Source organism: Rana temporaria, chromosome 11, assembly GCF_905171775.1.
Source record: "Rana temporaria chromosome 11, aRanTem1.1, whole genome shotgun sequence".
NCBI lineage: Eukaryota > Metazoa > Chordata > Amphibia > Anura > Ranidae > Rana > Rana temporaria.
The window spans coordinates 120,817,117-120,835,965 of record NC_053499.1 but is presented as its reverse complement, the minus strand read 5'-3'; the positions used below and the strand labels follow the sequence as shown (position 1 = coordinate 120,835,965).

The window sequence follows — 18,849 nt, the reverse complement described above, 5'->3', positions numbered from 1 at the left end:
CAGAATTCCATCGGACAAATCCGTGGAATTTTGTGCGAAGGGCGTTGGCCGTGAACTTGTTCTGCATACAGACGGCAGAACTTTTTCAGACAACATACACAAAACTATGTGGTTTTTCAGCTCTTTAGCGCCACCCTTTGGGCAACTTCTGCTAATGTGCTATGGTTAGGGGCATGCATGTTGTACTTTGGATTTTTTTTTCCAATGGAATTCCAACAACAATTGTCCAATGGAACGTACAAACTGTTGGATTTTCAGACAAAACACTGCCATTACACATTTGTTGTTGGGAAAATCCGATCGTGTGTACGAGGCTTAAGAAACAAAACCGCTTGTAAAACTGATCATCTTCTCAGTTGCAATTTTAAAGTAAATATATACTTCTACTGAGAGGGTAACAGGTTCACTTTTTAAAGGAGAACGTTTTTTTTCTTATACTTGACTTCCCTAATCCATCATCAGACGAGCTTCCCCCTGCCTCTCTCCAATGCAGCTCTTGGTGTGTGAACAGCCAATCACCAGAGGGATACTGGCTTCAGAGCCTCCATGGACATACTGCCTGTGCTGCATGCATGGGCGTGAGCAATACAAATGAATGGGTTTTCTAACGGCCTGCTTGTTGAAAATATTGGTTAATCTAAACATTAACAACATAATGCAGACAGAAAAAAAGTGAGAGGTTTATTACTTATAAGAAATTAAATCTACTCCTGAGAATTATGTCCCATACACCCTAAAAGCAGTAAATAGGTTGGCTATCACTTAACCACTTCCCATCCGCAGATTGATTTTTAAAGCCACAAGGTGGCTCTAAAATGACGGGGGGCCGTCTATATACAGCCTCTGGCCTCCCGCCACTAGGGGTGTGTGCCCGCCGCTGCGTCACACAGGTGCCGATGCGAGTGCCTGGAGGCCTTGATTACCGCCAGCCACCCGCGATTGGCAGTCAGAGCCAGGGACGTGGATCTGTGTGTGTGTGTGTGTGTGTAAACACAGAGATTCACGTCCTGTCAGGGAGAGGAGACCGATGGTGTGTCCCTTGTACATAGGGACAACCATCGGTCAGTCCCCTCCCCCCACAGTAAGAATCACCTAGCAGGGCACACATTTAACCCCCTTGCTCGCCCCCTAGTGTTAACCCCCTTCCCTGCCAGTCGCATTTATACAGTAATCAGTGCATATTTTTAGCACTGTTCGCTGTATAAATGTGAATGGTCCCAAAAGTGTCCGCCGTAATATCGCAGTACTGACAAAAATCGCAGATCGCCGCCATTACTGGTAAAAATTTAAAAATAAGTCATAATTCTATCCCCTATTTTGTAGGCGATATAAAGTTTGCGCAAACCAATCAATAAAGGTTATTGCGATTTATTATTTTTTTTAACCAAAAATATGTAGAATACATATCAGCCTTTTTTTTTTTTAATTGGATATTTATTATAGCAAAAAGTATTGTGTTTTCAAAATTGTCGCTCTATTTTTGTTTATAGCGCAAAAAATAAAAATTGCAGAGATGATCAAATGCCACCAAAAGAAAGCTCTATTTGTGGGGGGGGGGAATACGTCAATTTTGTTTGGGAGCCACGTCGCACGACTGCGCAATTGTCATTCAAATCGTGACAGTGCTAAAAGCTGAAATTTTGCCTGGGCAGGAAGGGGGTATATGTACCCAGTAAGCAAGTGGTTAGAGTCTATATTGAGTACATTTGTTGATTTTTATTTGTTCAAGCATTAAAACCCAACTCCAGGCACCATCTTGTCTGTAAAGTTTTACTTCTTTTTAGACTTTTAACTAGAAATTGCCTTTGTTGTCTCAGTTTCAAACGCATCTCATGACCTACCTGGATCAATCTAGCGCCCACTACAGGCAATCGCCAACATCCGTGAGGTTGGTGCAAAAGAAAAACTGTTCTGGAGATGAGTCTCCACCCACTAGCTCTGCTTTATATAAATCATAGTCTGTGGTGTCAGGTGGAGCCAGCTTTTAAAGTTTAAGAAAAAAAAAAAAAAGACTTCACAACAGAGGCAGTTTATTGGCTAATATGAAGTGAACGTGTATAGAAAGGATGGTGCCTGAAGTTGGGCTTTAAAGGATAAGTTCACTTTTTGAAAAAAAATAATGCACATTTTTGTTGGAGCCAATTTCAAAAAGTGAGAGCTAGTACAGAATACTGCTGTCACAGGGAGAGAGAGGGCAGTGTCTGCAGCATTGGGAACATGTCCCCAAAGCTGAACTTAAAGCGGATCTCCACTCTAAAGTGGAGTCCCGCTGATCGGAACCCTCCCCCCCTCCGGTGTCACATTTGACACCTTTCAGGGGGGAGGGGGGTGCAGATACCTGTCTACAGACAGGTATCTGCACCCACTTCCGGCCCTACGATACGGGCAAAGGACGGGTTTTTTCCTTCCTTCCCGTCCGTCCCCCGTTGTATGCTGGGAACACTCGGCTCCCAGCACACAGCGGGAGCCAATCGGCGGGCGCAGCGCGACTCGCGCATGCGCCGTAGGGAACCGGGCAGTGAAGCCGGAGCGCTTCACTTCCTGGTTCCCTCACCGAGGATGGAGGGGGGAGCAGCAGGGTGACGAGCGATCGGCTCGTCATCTGCTGCGATCGGCGCTGGACTCCAGGACAGGTAAGTGTCCTTATATTAAAAGTCAGCAGCTGCAGTATTTGTATCTGCTGGCTTTTAATATCTGCTGGCTTTTAATATATTTTTCCCGTGGCACATCCGCTTTAAAGCGGGGGTTCACCCAAAAAAAAAATAATTAACATTACATTCAGGCGAGTTGTTAGAATGACAATCGGGTGTTTTTTTTTTAAATCGTTGCCGTACATACCGTTTTATAGATATATGTTCACCGCTGCTTCCGCGGGACTGGGCGTTCCTAATTGATTGACAGGCTTCCGACCGGCGCATACAGCGCGTCACAAGTTGCCGAACGTCGGTGCGCAGGCGCCTTATAGAGCCTACTCACAGTCCGGCTTCTTTTGGCAACTCGTGACGCGCTGTATGCGCCGGTCGGAAGCATGTTAATCAATTAGGAACGCCCAGTCCCGCGGAAGCCGCGGTGAACATATATCTATAAAACGGTATGTACGGCAACGATTAAAAAAAAAACACCCGATTGTCATTCTAACAACTCGCCTTAATGTAATGTTAAAAATATTTTTTTGGGTGAATCCCCGCTTTAAGCCAGTGGCCTCCAACGTGTGGCCCTTTGCTTGCCTTTATCCGGCCCTTGAGGCAGTATTAGTGACACCAACAATGGGTCATAATTTCTGACACCAACAATGGGGCACTATTCCTTCCACTGACGCCAATGATGGGGCATAATTATTTTCATTAACAAAAATAGGGCACTATTCCTCCCACTGGGCACTGTCCGACCCCCCCCCCCCCCCCCCTTAAAGTCTATAGCATTATCCTTCAATCCTCCCCCTGCAGCTGCTGTAGTGGGGGAGGGGTATAGGAGCTGGGTCAGCACACAGTAATTAGACACTCCCAGAAGAGAAGATGGCAATGAGGGAGGGGCTGTTCTAGGGAGGTAAATAGTGCCATTTTCTAGCAAGGCATGTAGAAAGTGAATAAAAATTGTTAATGGGATGGAAAAAAGAATGTAAATATTTAACCACTTCAGGACCTGCGCACGACTATATACGTCCTCTTTTTGAAGAGGGATATCTCGGTAACGGCAGCAGCTGCTGCCACAACCGAGATATCCATCTCTTCAGGCACCGGTCCTGTAAACGATGATGATGGTCTATGTGGCGGATTTGGCGCAAGATCACTGTTATCGGTGGCGGGAGAGGGGGCCTCCCGCCGTTCTCCCACACCCTTCGACGCTTACCAGAGCCGTTGGAGGATTAGTGCCTGGACACATTTTCTTACTCCATCATTGTAACCAGGGTGTTTATAAAATTGAGAGTTAAGTACCCCAAAAAAACTCATTCCTCAAGAGTAAGTTTTCTTATGGCCATAAGGCATCTGCTACGTAAGATGGGGCCTATGCATAGTTTCTATTTTGTAAATTATTTGTACTTTTTACAATCCAATTCCAGTTCTCTTTTGTACTGCAGTCTCTTGCACAGGAGATACAGTGGGGGAAAAAGTATTTAGTCAGCCACCAATTGTGCAAGTTCTTCCACTTAAAAAGATGAGAGAGGCCTGTAATTGTCATCATAGGTATACCTCAACTATGAGAGACAAAATGTGGAAACAAATCCAGACAATCACATTTATTAGCAAATTATGGTGGAAAATAAGTATTTGGTCAATATCCAAAGTTCATCTCAATACTTTGTTATATATCCTTTGTTGGCAATGAGAGAGGTCAAACGTTTTCTGTAAGTTTTCACAAGGTTGTCACACACTGTTGCTGGTATGTTGGCCCATTCCTCCATGCAGATCTCCTCTAGAGCAGTGATGTTTTGGGGCTGTCGCTGGGCAACACAGACTTTCAACTCCCTCCAAAGTTTTTTTTATGGGGTTGAGATCTGGAGACTGGCTAGGCCACTCAAGGACCTTGAAATGCTTCTTACGAAGCCACTCCTTTGTTGCCCGGGTGGTGTGTTTGGGTTCATTGTCATGCTGAAAAACCCAGCCACGTTTTTTTCTTCAATGCCCTTGCTGATGGGAGGTTTTCACTCAAAATCTCACGATAAATGACCCCATTCATTCTTTCATGTACACAGGTGAGTCGTCCTGTTCCCTTTGCAGAGAAACCGCGTCAAAACATGATGTTGCCACCCCCATGCTTCACAGTAGGTACGGTGTCCTTTGGTTGCAACTCAGCATTCTCTCTCCTCCAAACATGACGAGTTGTGTTTCTACCAAACAGTTCTACTTTGGTTTCATCTAACCATATGACATTTTTCCAATCCTCTTCTGGATCATCCAAATGCTCTCTAGCAAACCTCAGACGGGCCCATACATGTACTGGCTTAATAAGCAGGGGGACACGCCTGGCACTGCAAGATCTGAGTCCCTGGCGGCGTAGTGTGTTACTGATGGTAGCCTTTGTTACATTGGTCCCAGCTCTCTGCAGGTCATTCACTAGGTCCCCCCGTGTGGTTCTGGGATTTTTTTCTCACCGTTCTTGTGATCATTTTGACCCCACACGGTGAGATCTTGCATGGAGCCCCAGATTGAGGGAGATTATCAGTCTTCCATTTTCCAATTATTACTCCCACAGTAGATTTCTTCACACCAAGCTGCTTGCCTATTGCAGATTCAGTCTTCCCAGCCTGGTGCAGGTCTACAATTCTGTTTCTGGTCCTTCGACAGCTCTTTGGTCTTCACCATAGTGGAGTTTGAAGTGTGACTGTTTGAGGTTGTGGACAGGTGTCTTTTATACTGATAACAAATTCAAACAGGTGCCATTAATACAGGTAATGATTGGAGGACAGAGGAGCCTCTAATGCCGCATACAGACGGTAGTTTTATGCGATGTAAAAAAACGATGTTTTCTGTGAAGTAAAAAACTACGTTTTTGAAACTTCAATTTTCAAAAACGACGTTACCTACACACCATCTTTTTTTCACAATGCTCTAGCAAAGCGAGGTTACGTTCAGCACGTTTTTTCCATTGAAGCTCGCTTCATAACTAGCTTCTGGGCATGCGCGGGTTCAAAAACTTCATTTTTTGCTACACACGGTCCATTTCTGTGACACAAAAAACGACATTTTGAAAAACAACACATAAAATTGAAGCATGCTTCAATTTTTTTTTGTCGTTTTTTACAAGACATAAAGCGACGTTTTCCCCCACACACGGTCAATGAAATTGACGTTTTTAAAAACGTCGTTTTTTTACATTGCATAAAACGACCGTCTGTACGCAGCATTAAAGAAGAAGGTCTGTGAGAAATCTTGCTTGTTTGTAGAGGAGACCAAATACTTATTTTCCACCATAATTTGAAAATAAATTCTTTCCAAATCAGACAATGTGATTGTCTGTCTGGATTTGTTTCCACATTTTGTCTCTCATAGTTGAGGTATACCTATGATGACAATTACAGGCCTCTCTCATCTTTTTAAGTGGAAGAACTTGCACAATTGGTGGCTGACTAAATACTTGTTTGCCTCACTGTACATAGACAGACCTGGTGCCCTTAGTTGCAGATTTCCTTTCCTCTGCTGCATTCTTACCACAGGTAACTAACCTTTGTTGCTGATATACACTCACCCGTGTTAATACTTGATTGAAAAATTCAACAAATTTAATATTTTAGTTTTTTACATAAATACAAGCCCATTGTACAAAACAGATGTCACAGTTTCCGATACGCTCCCACTGTGCGATCAAACAACTTGGCATTGGAAACACGTCCTTGCTTGTCCAATAGGTAATACAAAGGGCGACCTTTGATCTTCAGGGGTATCATGGCAGGAACCTCAGAGCGATGAGACATACAACAAATGTGTCTTAAAGGAAGAGTAAATGATGAACTGATCCCAAAAACACCTGCCGTGGCGATGGTTACTTTTTCTCCTCCGGCGTGAAGGATCACAGAGCTGACAGAGCGACGTGAGAATAACAAACCAGCTGCCATTACGAGGGTACCTAGGAAGATAGGTAGACAATTTACAATACTAGAAAAAAAATACAATCACAAACTAATCCAGTTTAAAATCAGTATTTGTAGTTTTGATTATTTTTTTTTCTTAATTATATGACAAATAAATATATAAAATCTGCCAACAGTGACAGCCATGTGAATTCTTTTGGACAAAATATGCAGTCAGCATCTAAGCTTACATTGACAGAAATCTTCCTTTCCCTGTCAAGCGCCAAAAATACTTAGTGGGTTAGAGTTAGGGGTGCAACGGATCAAAAAACTCACGGTTCGGATCGTTCCTCGGATCAGAGTCATGGATCATGAGTTGGATCATTTTTGGGATCACCACCATATATAGTCCCCACTGTAATGTCCACAGACCTCTCCCCCACTGTAATCTCCCCCGTCAGCGCGCCGCTCTGGGGAGCTCACCTAGGCCGCACCTGCAAGCTGTACCAAGATAGCTGCCACTCCGCAGCCGAAGTCACAGCCTTTCCTATGGGCTCAATCCGTGGATTGCTTGGTGTGCCGATCTGCGGACGTTGACCCGTTCGGATCAATGTTGCACCCCTAGTTAGAGTAATATGGAATTTATTAAAGCCTAGGTGTGGGTAGAAACTTTATTGTGGCAGTAGCTAGGTACCTCCACTGATGTGTGCCCTACTATTGGCTACTGCTTCTTTTGGGGAATTTTTTTTTTTTAAAGCAGAGTTCCGCCAAATTATTATTTTTTTTTTTTAAAGTCGTCAGCTACCAATACTGCAGCTGCTGACTTAAAAGAAAAGAAGGACATTAAGGCTCGATTTACACCTATGCATGTTGCTTTTGAGCGTTTTTTGACTTGTGTTTTTACCGCGATTTGCGTTTTAATTTTGTTTTCCATCAATTAAATTTTTTTTACATTTCATTTAACAACCAGCTATAAACAGGTTTAAAAAAATGCAAATCGCTGCAAAATCATGGTAAAAACGCCAGAAAAACGCAGTACTTGCATTTTGGATGCGGGTCCATTGAATTCTATTACATGCAAAACGCTGATTTTTGCGGGAAAAAAAGTCCCCGACCCTTTCCAAAAACGCAGAGGCACAAAAAAAGCATTGCTGTGAACATGTTCCTTAGGAACCCATGTTAAAAAATGTCCCTGCTTTTCTGCAAAATGCACCAAAAAACACATTAGAGTGAATCAAGCCTTACCTGTCGGGCGCCAGCGATGCCGATCTGTCCCTCGGCTCTCGGGTACTGCCGCTGCCATGTTCACTAAGGGAATCAGGAAGTGAAGCCTTGCGGCTTCACAGCCTGGTTCCCTACTGCGCATGTGTAACTCGCGCTGCACAATCATGCTGGTCCCTGCTGTTTTCTGGAAACTGTCTCTCCCAGAAGAAAGTGGTGGGGGGAGCACATAGGAGGCACCGGATGGCTCGGCTATCTATGCCCGGAAGTGGGAGCAAAATACCTGTATTAAACAGGTATCTGCTCCCCCCTGAAAGGTGCCAAATGTGACACCGGAGAGTGGGGAGGAACCAGAAAAGCAGAAGTTTCATTTTTGGGTGGAACTCCGCTTTAAATGCAGCCTCTGATTGCGATGTCACTGCTGAATTCCCAGGATTTCGGAAAGTCGGGAGAGACTCAGGCAGAGCTCTGTCTATGTAAACAAGGCAAAGTTTCATTCTGACCCTGGTGGCTTTGGTGTTCTTGAACAGCAGGGACTCAAATCCATCTCTTCCCCTAGTAAAAGCAGCAACGCATCATAAACACAAACACTGGTTAGGCACAGTTAACGCTAGATGTTTAACCCCTTACCAGCCAGTGTCAGTACAGTGACAGTGCATATTTTGACCACTGATCACTGTATTAGTGTCACTGATCGCCGCCATTACTACATCACTTACAGCTTGTAACTATATACCGCAGGGCTCGACAAATCCTGGGCGCCAGGTCGCCATGGCGACTAGAAATAGGGTCCTGGCGACTTGGCTTGGAAGGGGGGGGCAAAAAAAAAATATTTTTTATTTTTTGTGAGCTGGCACCATCTGGTGGTGAGCCGTTGGTATTACAAGTTATTACCACCAGATGTGTAAACTGGCGCCATCTGGTGGTGGCCGTTGGTATTACAAGTTAAACAGCAATTCTAATGTAATTTTTCACTGCCATCTTCTTCCCTCTAATTAGAACCCCCAAACATTATATATATTTTTTATCCTAACACCCTAGAGGATAAAATGGCGATCGTTGCAATACTTTCTGTCACGCCATATTTGCGCAGCAGTCTTGCAAGCGCACTTTTTTGGGGAAAAAATTACTTTTTTTAATTAAAAAAATAAGACAACAGTAAAGTTATCCCCATTTCTTTTATTATTATGAAAGATAATGTTACGCCGAGTAAATTGATACCCAACATGTCACGCTTCAAAATTACGTCCGCTCGTGGAATGGCGTCAAACTTTTACCCTTTAAAATCTCCATAGGCGACGTTTAAAAAACTCTACAGGTTGCATGTTTTGAGTTACAGAGGAGGACTAGGGCTAGAATTATTGCTCTCGCTCTACCAATCGCGGCGATACCTCACATGTGTGGTTTGAACACCGTTTACATATGCGGGCGCTGCTCACGTATGTGTTCGCTTCTGTGCACAAGCTCGGCGGGACGGGGCGCGTTTTCTGGCTCCTAACTTTTTTTAGCTGGCTCCTAGATTCCAAGCAAATTTGTCAATCCCTGATATACCGTCTGTCCCATGCCTGGCTGATACCCCTGGAAGCTGAAAATCACTGAAATAGACACAATAATTCTGTACTGTTGGAGTGTTAAAAAAAAAAAGTCTGAATACCAGTAAACAGGAGATAAACCATAAATTGTCCAATAATAATAATAATAATAATGGAGATCTCGTCTCTGGGATGAGGACACGTGGAATAAAGTGATAATGGTTGCTTGAGTTCAGGGTCAAGCATGCATCAGAGGCAACATCTGCACAGCCAGCCTCAGAACAGGAAGGCGGGACGCTTCATACTTGACATGCAAGTGGATGGCGTTTTATCGTCAATAAAGTGAATCTTTGGTGATCTCCACTTGCTTCTGGGTCCCGTGCTGAGCGGCCTGATGCATTATGAACACAGGAGGTTGGCTACCTGGCATTGGCACCACTCAGAGAATGCTTTACATTTCTGAATGAATGCAAAGCGTTCTCTAATTGAGCAAGGTGGAGAGCACAACGCCACAACGCCACCTGCCATCGTGATCACAAGTACAGAAACCTGCAGAACTTTCCTGTAGCCCCAGTTCTGTACGGACCTATCATTATGCTGGAGGAGGTCATCAATGAACTACCAAGTGTGATGATGTTCCATTGAGATCTCAAAGTACTTCTGCTGCAGTGGCAGACAGGACTTGACTTTCCATTCAATATCCTGTGAATGGATGATGCAGCTGTACGGAAGGGTCATACAGGAGCAGTCAGGATTTATAGTCCCCCTTGCTCTAATTGCGCAGTAAACTCCAGGGTTTCATCTGTACCAAGCTGGTTCACACAAACTATTTCTTTCACTAATACATGTGGCTGCTGCCTACGCTACATACAGTATACAGCGCTGCGTTCCAGCAACTTCCGGTCCAGTTCTGTGAATGAAGGACGCAGCTGTGCAGGCGGAGTCCACACACAGCCACGCCCATTAAAAACATGACACTGGCTAGGGGTGAGGGGAACATGTGCTGAACAGGTTACACCAAAAATATGTTCCAAAAAGTGGACTTACCCTTTCAAAGTTAAATGAAACCTGGAGTTAGGCTTTAACACTCACTTGTCCGCTGCAAATCTCATTCTCTGCTCCTTCATAGTGCTACGGGTACGATGTGACCGTTTAACCACTTGGTGACTGGCCCATAGTAAAAATACATCACTACTTTGACGTTAAATACCGGTGTTATGCAGATAGCTGCTATAACCTCAGTATTGTTTTTTTTTTTTACTATAGCCGGTTCTCTTTCAGATAAAAGTGATCCCACCGGATCACTTTTAGAAGCGGCAGGAGGGGTACCTGACCCATCTGTATAACCCTGGAGCGATCCGATGTGGCCATTTGCCAGGCAAGTGAGGCAAAGATGGCTGCAACTCCTCTCTATGCCCTTGGAGGACTGGAGCGATGCCCGATGTCTCTTCTGGTTCCTGGGCATTGGTCAACATGTTTTTTTTTTTTTTAACCTCTTGCCGACTGCCTGTCGGTTGACGGAGGCAAAATGGCACTCCTGCGAAAATCGCTGTAGCCGTACAGTGGGTGCTTTGAGTATAGGGGGCGCGTGCACGTGAAGCCGCGTCCCTAAAGAGCCGATGCTCGTGCCCGGCGCCTGTGATCTCCACTAGAAAGCCGGGGCAGGAATTTGTGTGTAAACAAACAAATCCCCGTCCTGTCAGGGGAGAGGAGACAGATTGTGTGTTCCTAGTATATAAGAACACCGATTGGTCTCCTCCCCAAGTCAGTCCCCTCCCCCCACAGAACACAGTGAGGGAACACGTTTAACCCCCTTGATCGCTCCTAGTCTTAACCCCTTCCCTGCCAGTGACATTTATACAGTAATCAGTGTATTTTTATAGCACTGATCTCTGTATAAATGTCAATGGTTCCAAAAATGTGTCAAAAGTGTCCAATATGTCCGCCGCAATCTCAAAAAAAAAAAAAAAAAAAAAAAAAAAAAAAAAATCACAGATCGCCACCATTACTAGTAAAAAAAAAAACAAATGCCATAAATCTATCCACTATTTTGTAGACACTATGGGCCAGATTCACAAAAGGGATACGACGGTGTTTCTCCTGATACGCCGTCGTATCTCTGTTTCTATCTATGCGGCTGATTCATAGAATCAGTTACGCATAGATATCCCTAAGATCCGACAGGTGTAATTGTTTTACACTGTCGGATCTTAGGATGCAGTACCGCGGCCGCCGCTGGGGGGAGTTTGCGTCGTAAACCAGCGTCGGGTATGCAAATTAGGAGTTACGGCGATTCACGACGGATTTTCGCATTCGCTACGTCGCCGCTAGTCTAGTTTCCCGTTGCAAAGTTAGTCGTCGTTTTTGGTGCCTTAACTTTACACAGCAATCGTATTGCTGTATAAAGTATGGCCGTCGTTCCCGCGTCGAAATTTAAAAATTAACGTCGTTTGCGTAAGCCGTCCGGGAATACGCGTCGCCGTTCGAAAAATTGACGTCACGGCGCGCAAAGCATGACGGGAATTGCGAAACTGAGCATGCGCAGTAGGTGCGGCGCGGGAGCGCGCCTAATTTAAATGGCACACGCCCATTTGAATTGGCCCGCCTTGCGCCGGAGGCCGCCGGCGTAGGTTTTCATCGCAGGTGCTTGGTGAATCAGGCACTTGCGATGAAAACTTGCGGCGGTGTAACGTATCTACGATACGTTACGCCGCCGCTCACCTGCGTGAATCTGGCCCTATAACTTTTGTGCAAACCAATCAATATACGCTTATTGCGATTTTTTTTTTTTCAAAAATATGTAGAAGTATATATATCGGCCTAAACGGATGAAGAATTTTTTTTAATTGGGGATATTTATTACAGCAAAAAGTAAAAATAATGTGCTCTCTTCTAAATTGTCGCTCATCTTTTGTTTATAGTGCAAAAAAAAAAAAAAAAAAACGCACATGTGATCAAATACCACAAAAAGAGCTCTATTTGTGGAAAAAAAAAAAAAAAAAAAGACATACATTTTGTTATAGGTACAACGTCACACGACCGCGCAAACAGTTAAAGCGACGCAGTCCCGTTTTGCAAAAAACAGCTTGGTCAGGAAGGGGGTAAACCCTTCCGGGCTGAAGTAGTTAAAGTGGAGGTTCCCCCTAAAAAAAAATTCTAACAATACATTAAGAAGACTGATTACACTGCGGGTATGCTGGTTTTTTTTGTTTTGCGTACATACCTCGATATCGCCGTTTCATCCCTCGGCTTCCGGGTATGAGTCTTGTGGCGGTGGGCGTTCCTAGTTGATTGACGACTTTCCGAAAGAAGCCGAACGTCGCTGCTCAGGCGCCGTATAGAGCCGACTCTATACGGCACCTGCGCAATGACGTTCGGCTTCTGTCGGAAAGTCGTGACGCGCAGTATGCGCCGGTCGGAGGAACCTCAATCAACTAGGTCCAGCAAGAATCATACCCGGAAGCCGAGGGATGAAACGGCGATAACGAGGTATGTACGAAAAAAAAAAAAAAAAAAAAAAACAGCATACCCGCAGTGTAATCAGTCTTCTGAATGTATTGTTAGAATTTTTTTTTAGGGGGAACCTCCACTTTAAGTAAAAGTTCAAAAAATATATATTTTTTTCTTTGCTGAATCTGGGGTCTTTTTGACCCCAGATCTCTCCATAAAGAGGACCTGTCATCCGTATTTCTATTACAAGGGATGCTTACATTCTTTGTAATAGGTTTAAAAGTGATCAAAAAAATAAATTAAAGGGAAAGTGTAAAAAAATAAATAAAAAAAAAGTAAAGAAAGAAAAAAAAAATGTCAAGCTCCCCATTCCTCCATGCTTGTGCGCAGAATCAAACGCATACATAAATTACGCAAGCTTACATAAACGGTGTTCAAACCACACGTGAGGCATCGCCATGATCCTGTAACTTTAAACAGGTAACCTGTAAAAAAAATTAAAGTGTCGTCTATGGAGATTTGTCACAAGTTTTGGTCCACAGGAAATCTTAAAGCATGATGTCAGGTATCTATTTACTCAACGTAAAATCATCTTTCATATTATACAAACAAATTGGGGCAACTATTGTCTGTTTTTTTTTTTTTTTAAATATATTAAAAAGTGTATTTTTCCCCAAAAAATTTGAAAAAAGTTTGAAAGATCGCTGCGCAAATAATGTGCGACATAAAATATTGCAACGATCACCATTGTATTCTCTAGGTTCTCTGATTAAAAAATAAAAAAAATTTGTAGCAAAAAATGATTTTACACTGGGGTACCAATGTTTCATATGAATGATTGGATCACTTTAAAAGTCATAAGAAACCCGGAGGCGATAAGCGCTTTGTAGACATACTTGTCGCCTGGCTGTCATGAGCTCCAATCACAGCAGCAGATAGAATGACCTACCCACTGACAGGCAGCCCAGAGTGAACAACGTCCTCCACAAGGGGGAGCCCATGTTCCTCCCCTTCACCTCCCCGTCCTCTCCCTTGTTGCTCTGTCTGGTGTCCCGCAGTGTCGTGAAGCCGAAGTGCGCCGAATACGCCCAGAAGCCGGTCTGAGCCACACAGAACGCCCCCAGCAGGCGGAAGAAGCGCGGTCTCCGGTGCTCGAATAGCACCACATCTCGGCCCACCGGCTCTATCTTATAGTGACGCGTTAGAAGCGCCGTGTCCGGCCTCCACCGGTAACAGGACCGGAGGTTTCCTAGTAACCGAAGCATGCCTCTCCTAATGACCCTGCACAGGGACTGCGAGCCTGAGTCGCGCTTTAGTGACGTAATGACGTGGTGTACGAGGCGTGTCTGCCTACTTCCGGGAGGAGAAAGATGGCGCCCGTGCATATACTGCTAGGAGTAATTCATGAAATCACTGAATACAGTATTGTTGTGGTTCAGTTAAAGCGGATCTCCCACGCAAAACACATTTGTTTCTTAGGGGCTAGCTAAACTGTTAATGCCACTAATTTGCAAAACTCACGTTTTCTGTCTCCCACGGCCGCTCCGCTGCCATTCTGTATTAAATATTAACTTATATTCTAGCTTCCGTTTCGGTTTCCATTTTAACTGTGGGCATAATCCCACAACCCGGCACTTCCTTCTTCCAGTGGATGCTGATGTCCCAGCATCCACCGCTCGATCTCACGCATGTGCACGAGCAACGGGTAGCAGCAGCTTGAGCGTCTGTGTTGCCCGCCCTCCTTGCTTATATTTGATGACACGGCTGCGCAGTGAACACGGGGAGCTGTACAGAGTGCACTGAATTGACAAGGAAGTGACGCAATGCCCGGATAATTCCCGCAGTGAGACAGACCGGAAGGCTCACTACTGTACAGGTACTGTACAGATTTACTTAAACATCCGTTTTTATAATGTCATACAGCGGCAGTGTTTTTAAATAAATGTTATAATTAGGGTGGAGATCCGCTTTAATATTAACCACTTAAAGAGGTTGTAAACCTCCTGGAAAAATACACCAAAAAAGGCATAGTGAGCTAGTATGCAAAATACTTACCTTAAAACAATGCCCTGCAGTGCCGCCCACAACTTTAACTGGAGTTACTTCCGTGTTTGCGGGCTCCGGCGCAACGGTGCTGCCAGTCATGGCACAGGTACTGAAGAAACGGCGCAATCGGCTTGTTTCCTCAATGCGCAAGCACCGATGACACATCAGCAGCCGCGTATATAGTGAATTTTTCCTAGACTGTGCAAGTTTAGGAGATATTTACAGTAGCTACAGGTAAGCTTTATTATAGGCTTACCTATAGGTACAAGTGGTGCAACAGGGTTTACAACCACTCCCCTCCCCCCCGGCCTGTAGCAAAATGACTTCCAGGAAGTGGTTCAGTGATCCTGCGATCGCTGTTATGGTGCGTCAGTCTGACACTTCTCCAGAGAGAATAAGTTCAATGCTTGTAGTCTTTCCCCATAGCTGAGATCCTCTAGTCCAGGGGTCTCAAACTGGCAGCCCTCCAGCTGTTTCAAAACTACAAGTCCCATGAGGCATTGCAAGGTTGGCAGTTAGGCTGCATTCACACCTTAGCGCGGCGTTTTGTACCGCGATTTGCCGCGACAAATTGCAGCATTTTGTACTGCGCCAAAACGCAGCGTTTTTAACCCAATGTTTTTTACAGGTCATTGTCGGCTATGCCGAACGCCGAAGCCGCCTGAATACGTGCGACAAAAAAGGGTCCAGGACTTGTTTGAGCTTCACGCGATCGACGTTTCGGCGTGGAGATGTGAACATCTCCATAGAGATTAATGTTATTTCTCCCCTCCAGCGTATCTGAGCGTCACGCTTCAGGCGTTTTGTCGCTCAGGTGTGAATGGAGCCTTACAAGCATGACTCCCATGGGCAGAGGGTGGCATGATTTGACTTGTTGTATCACAACAGTTGGAGGGCCGCCAGTTTGAGATATGGGTTTTTGTCTGGCCTATGCCACTATTTAGAAATCAGGGCAGCCGATTTTTGCAGTAGGGTGGGGAGGTGGGGTGCAGCCTATCAGTGTCCCATTAGTGGCCACAAGTTCAGCCTGTCAGTGCCACATCAGTGCAGCCTATCAATATCCATTAGTGCCCACCAGTGCTGCCTGTCAATGCAACCTCATCAGATTCAGTGCCACCTCATTAGTGCCCACCAGTGCAGCCTATCAGTGTCCATTTGTGCCTGTCAGTGCAACCTCATCAGTACCCATCAGTGCCACCTCATTAGTGCCTACCAGTTCAGCCTGTCAGTGTCACCTCATTGGTGCCCACCAGTGCAACCTCATTAGTGCTCACCAGTGCCACCTCATTAGTGCCCACCAGTGCCAAGCTCAGTGCCCACCAGTGCCAAACTGTCATTTACTGCCACCTCACCAGTGGCCTGCCTCCTGACTACAATCCCCAGAATGCAGCGCGGCCAGGAACAGCCAATCGGCGGCCGCTGCAGCCGACTTCCTCCACTGGGGGGAAAAAAACAGTCAGCGGACGTGATCGCAGCCATTTAAAATAGACTGCCTCAGATCTCAAAATGTATCTCAATAGAGAAGAGATTATTATTATACAGGATTTATATGGCACCAGCGCGTTACAGCATGAGATGCCCCTCCTCCTAGCAAAAAACTGAAGCATTATGGGAGGGCATATATTCAGCACTGTGCTACTAACTGCCAATTGCATGGTCATGCAACACGGTACGCAAATGAAATTTAGATCTTTTTCACACAAAGAGCTCTTTTGGTGGTATTTGATCACTGCTTTTTTGCTATATAAACATAAAATTTAAATATTTTCAACTTTATTATAAAACACATCCAATAATATCAAGTTTCTTCATAAATTTAGGCCAACATATATTCTGCTACAAGTCTTTGGTAAAGAGAAACAAAAATAAATACAAAATTACCAACAAGTGTATATTACATTTGTGTGAAAGTTATAGCTTCTACGAACTATATATATATATATTATAAAAAATTGATCAATGCTGATATACCGATAACCCAGCTCATTTCTTGAGGCCCTAAATTGAAAGGACAGTATATATTCCGCCAAATGCCTTTTTTATTTTACACATACTGTCACTAGAGCAGTACAGCATCCGCCAATAATTGGTGTGGTGGTGTTCAGGTATACCAACTGGTGACCGTATATGGAAAACAAAAAAACACACCACTAATAATTATTTCAAATTCTTAAACTTTTTTTTTTTTACATCCTGTTATCAGAGCAACTCCGTGTCACCATACTGCACTTTACTACTCTGGTGGGATGATCAGGGATTTATTTGTTTGCTTATACAGTGAAGTTCACTGTATAAGCAATCGTGTTAACCATTAATGAACAGCTTGCTTTTAGTTGTGATCTGTGATTGGCTACAGCTAATCACATGGTACAGGTAGCATGTGATTGCTGTGGGCCAAATCACAGATCACAACAATAAGCAAGCTGTTCATGACTGGAAAGATGTCCTTGACAGGTTGTTTACATTGTTATGTGATCGCTATGACCAATCATAGCGATCACATGATACCCGGTTACTGATAACTAATCACAGAAGGAGTGATCTGCATGCTCCTAACCCGAAGCAGGCACAATGACGTGCATGTAAGTAATTGTGTCTTCACATGCCTCCCCACCGCAGTATAATTACTGTGGCAGGTTGGCACATGGTTAAAGGGGGTTGTAAAGGTAAATGTGTTTTCACCTTAATGCATCCTATGCATTAAGGTGAAAACACATCCGACAGCACCGGCGCCCCCGTTTTACTTACCTCACCCCTCGAAAGTCCCGCGCGTCCCCGTCATCCTGTTTGTTCCCAGCCTGGCCGTTGATTGGCTAGGTTGGACAGATTGATAGCAGCGCAGCCATTGGCTGGCGCTACTGTCAATTACATCCAATGACGCAGCGCGCGGGGCCGAGTGATACAGTTGGCGGCTATGGCCTCGCTGTATCACGGGAGCGCACTCGCAAGAGCTTTCCACCATGCGTGAGGAGGAGCCGAGACAGCCGCGATGGACCCCAGAAGACAGGGTTCAGGGACACTCTGTGCAAAACGAGCTGCACAGTGGAGGCAAGTATAAAATGTTTGTTATTTTACCCCCAAAATTTTTTTTGCCTTTAGTGTTCCTTTAAAGATTGAAATATATATACACAGACACCTGCCCGGTTATTTCATCCCACTACCTCTCATAACAGACATCCAACCACTGTTTATTTTATTACAGTATATGACATTACATAAGATCAAATATGGCATTCACGCATTTATAGCATAGTGCACTTGCCATATTTGAGAAGGCCTTAATTTAAAAGTACCAAAACATGGTAATGTGACACATGGAGTGAAATAATTACACATGTAATGGGGAATATCAATGTAAACTGCAATTTCATTTAGGAGGTGCAAAGGACATATCTAAAACCGTGACCCAAACCCATGGTGAAACTGTCCCATGACAGTTGCAGCCCAATCAGCTGCAACTGTGGAACCCCTTAGCCTGCAGCCATAGGTAACAAAGGGGGCAGGGATGCTGGTGACATTGTTGACCAAAAATGGCCACAGCCCTTCAATGACATTGACATAATATGGCCAATTAGGACAATGTCCTCACCAGCATCCCTGCTTCTGTTATGTTGATAAATTCCATGGCCACAGCCAATTGGGTCAGTGGCCTGCCATCATGTGACAGTTTACCACAGATTCACATTACTTAGGGGTTGATTTACTAAAACTGTGAAGTGCGAAATCTGGTGCCGCTGTGCATGGTAGCCAACTAGCTTCTAACTTCAGCTTGTTCGAAGAAGTTTTGACAAAAAACAAACTTGTAAGCCGATTGGTTTGTATGCAGAGTTGCACCAAATTTTGCACTCTGCAATTTTAGTAAACCAACCACATACAGGTGGTTCTCAAAAAATTAGCATATTGTGATAAAGTTCATTATTTTCTGTAATGTACTGATAAACATTAGACTTTCATATATTTTAGATTCATTACACACAACTGAAGTAGTTCAAGCCTTTTTATTGTTTTAATATTGATGATTTTGGCATACAGCTCATGAAAACCCCAAATTCCTATCTCAAATAATTAGCATATCATGAAAAGGTTCTCTAA

At 44.3% G+C, this 18,849-nt stretch overlaps 1 protein-coding gene across 1 annotated transcript; it reads right to left on the bottom strand.

Moving 5' to 3' along the window:
- Positions 1-6,198: 6,198 nt before the first annotated feature.
- Positions 6,199-14,047, bottom strand: TMEM223 (transmembrane protein 223). Its single transcript, XM_040328982.1, has 2 exons — positions 13,661-14,047; positions 6,199-6,564 (listed from the first exon to the last, which is right to left on the bottom strand). Exons 1-2 carry the CDS (start codon positions 13,974-13,976, stop codon positions 6,272-6,274), a joined length of 609 nt encoding a protein of 202 aa, XP_040184916.1. The 5' UTR covers positions 13,977-14,047; the 3' UTR covers positions 6,199-6,271.
- Positions 14,048-18,849: the final 4,802 nt, after the last annotated feature.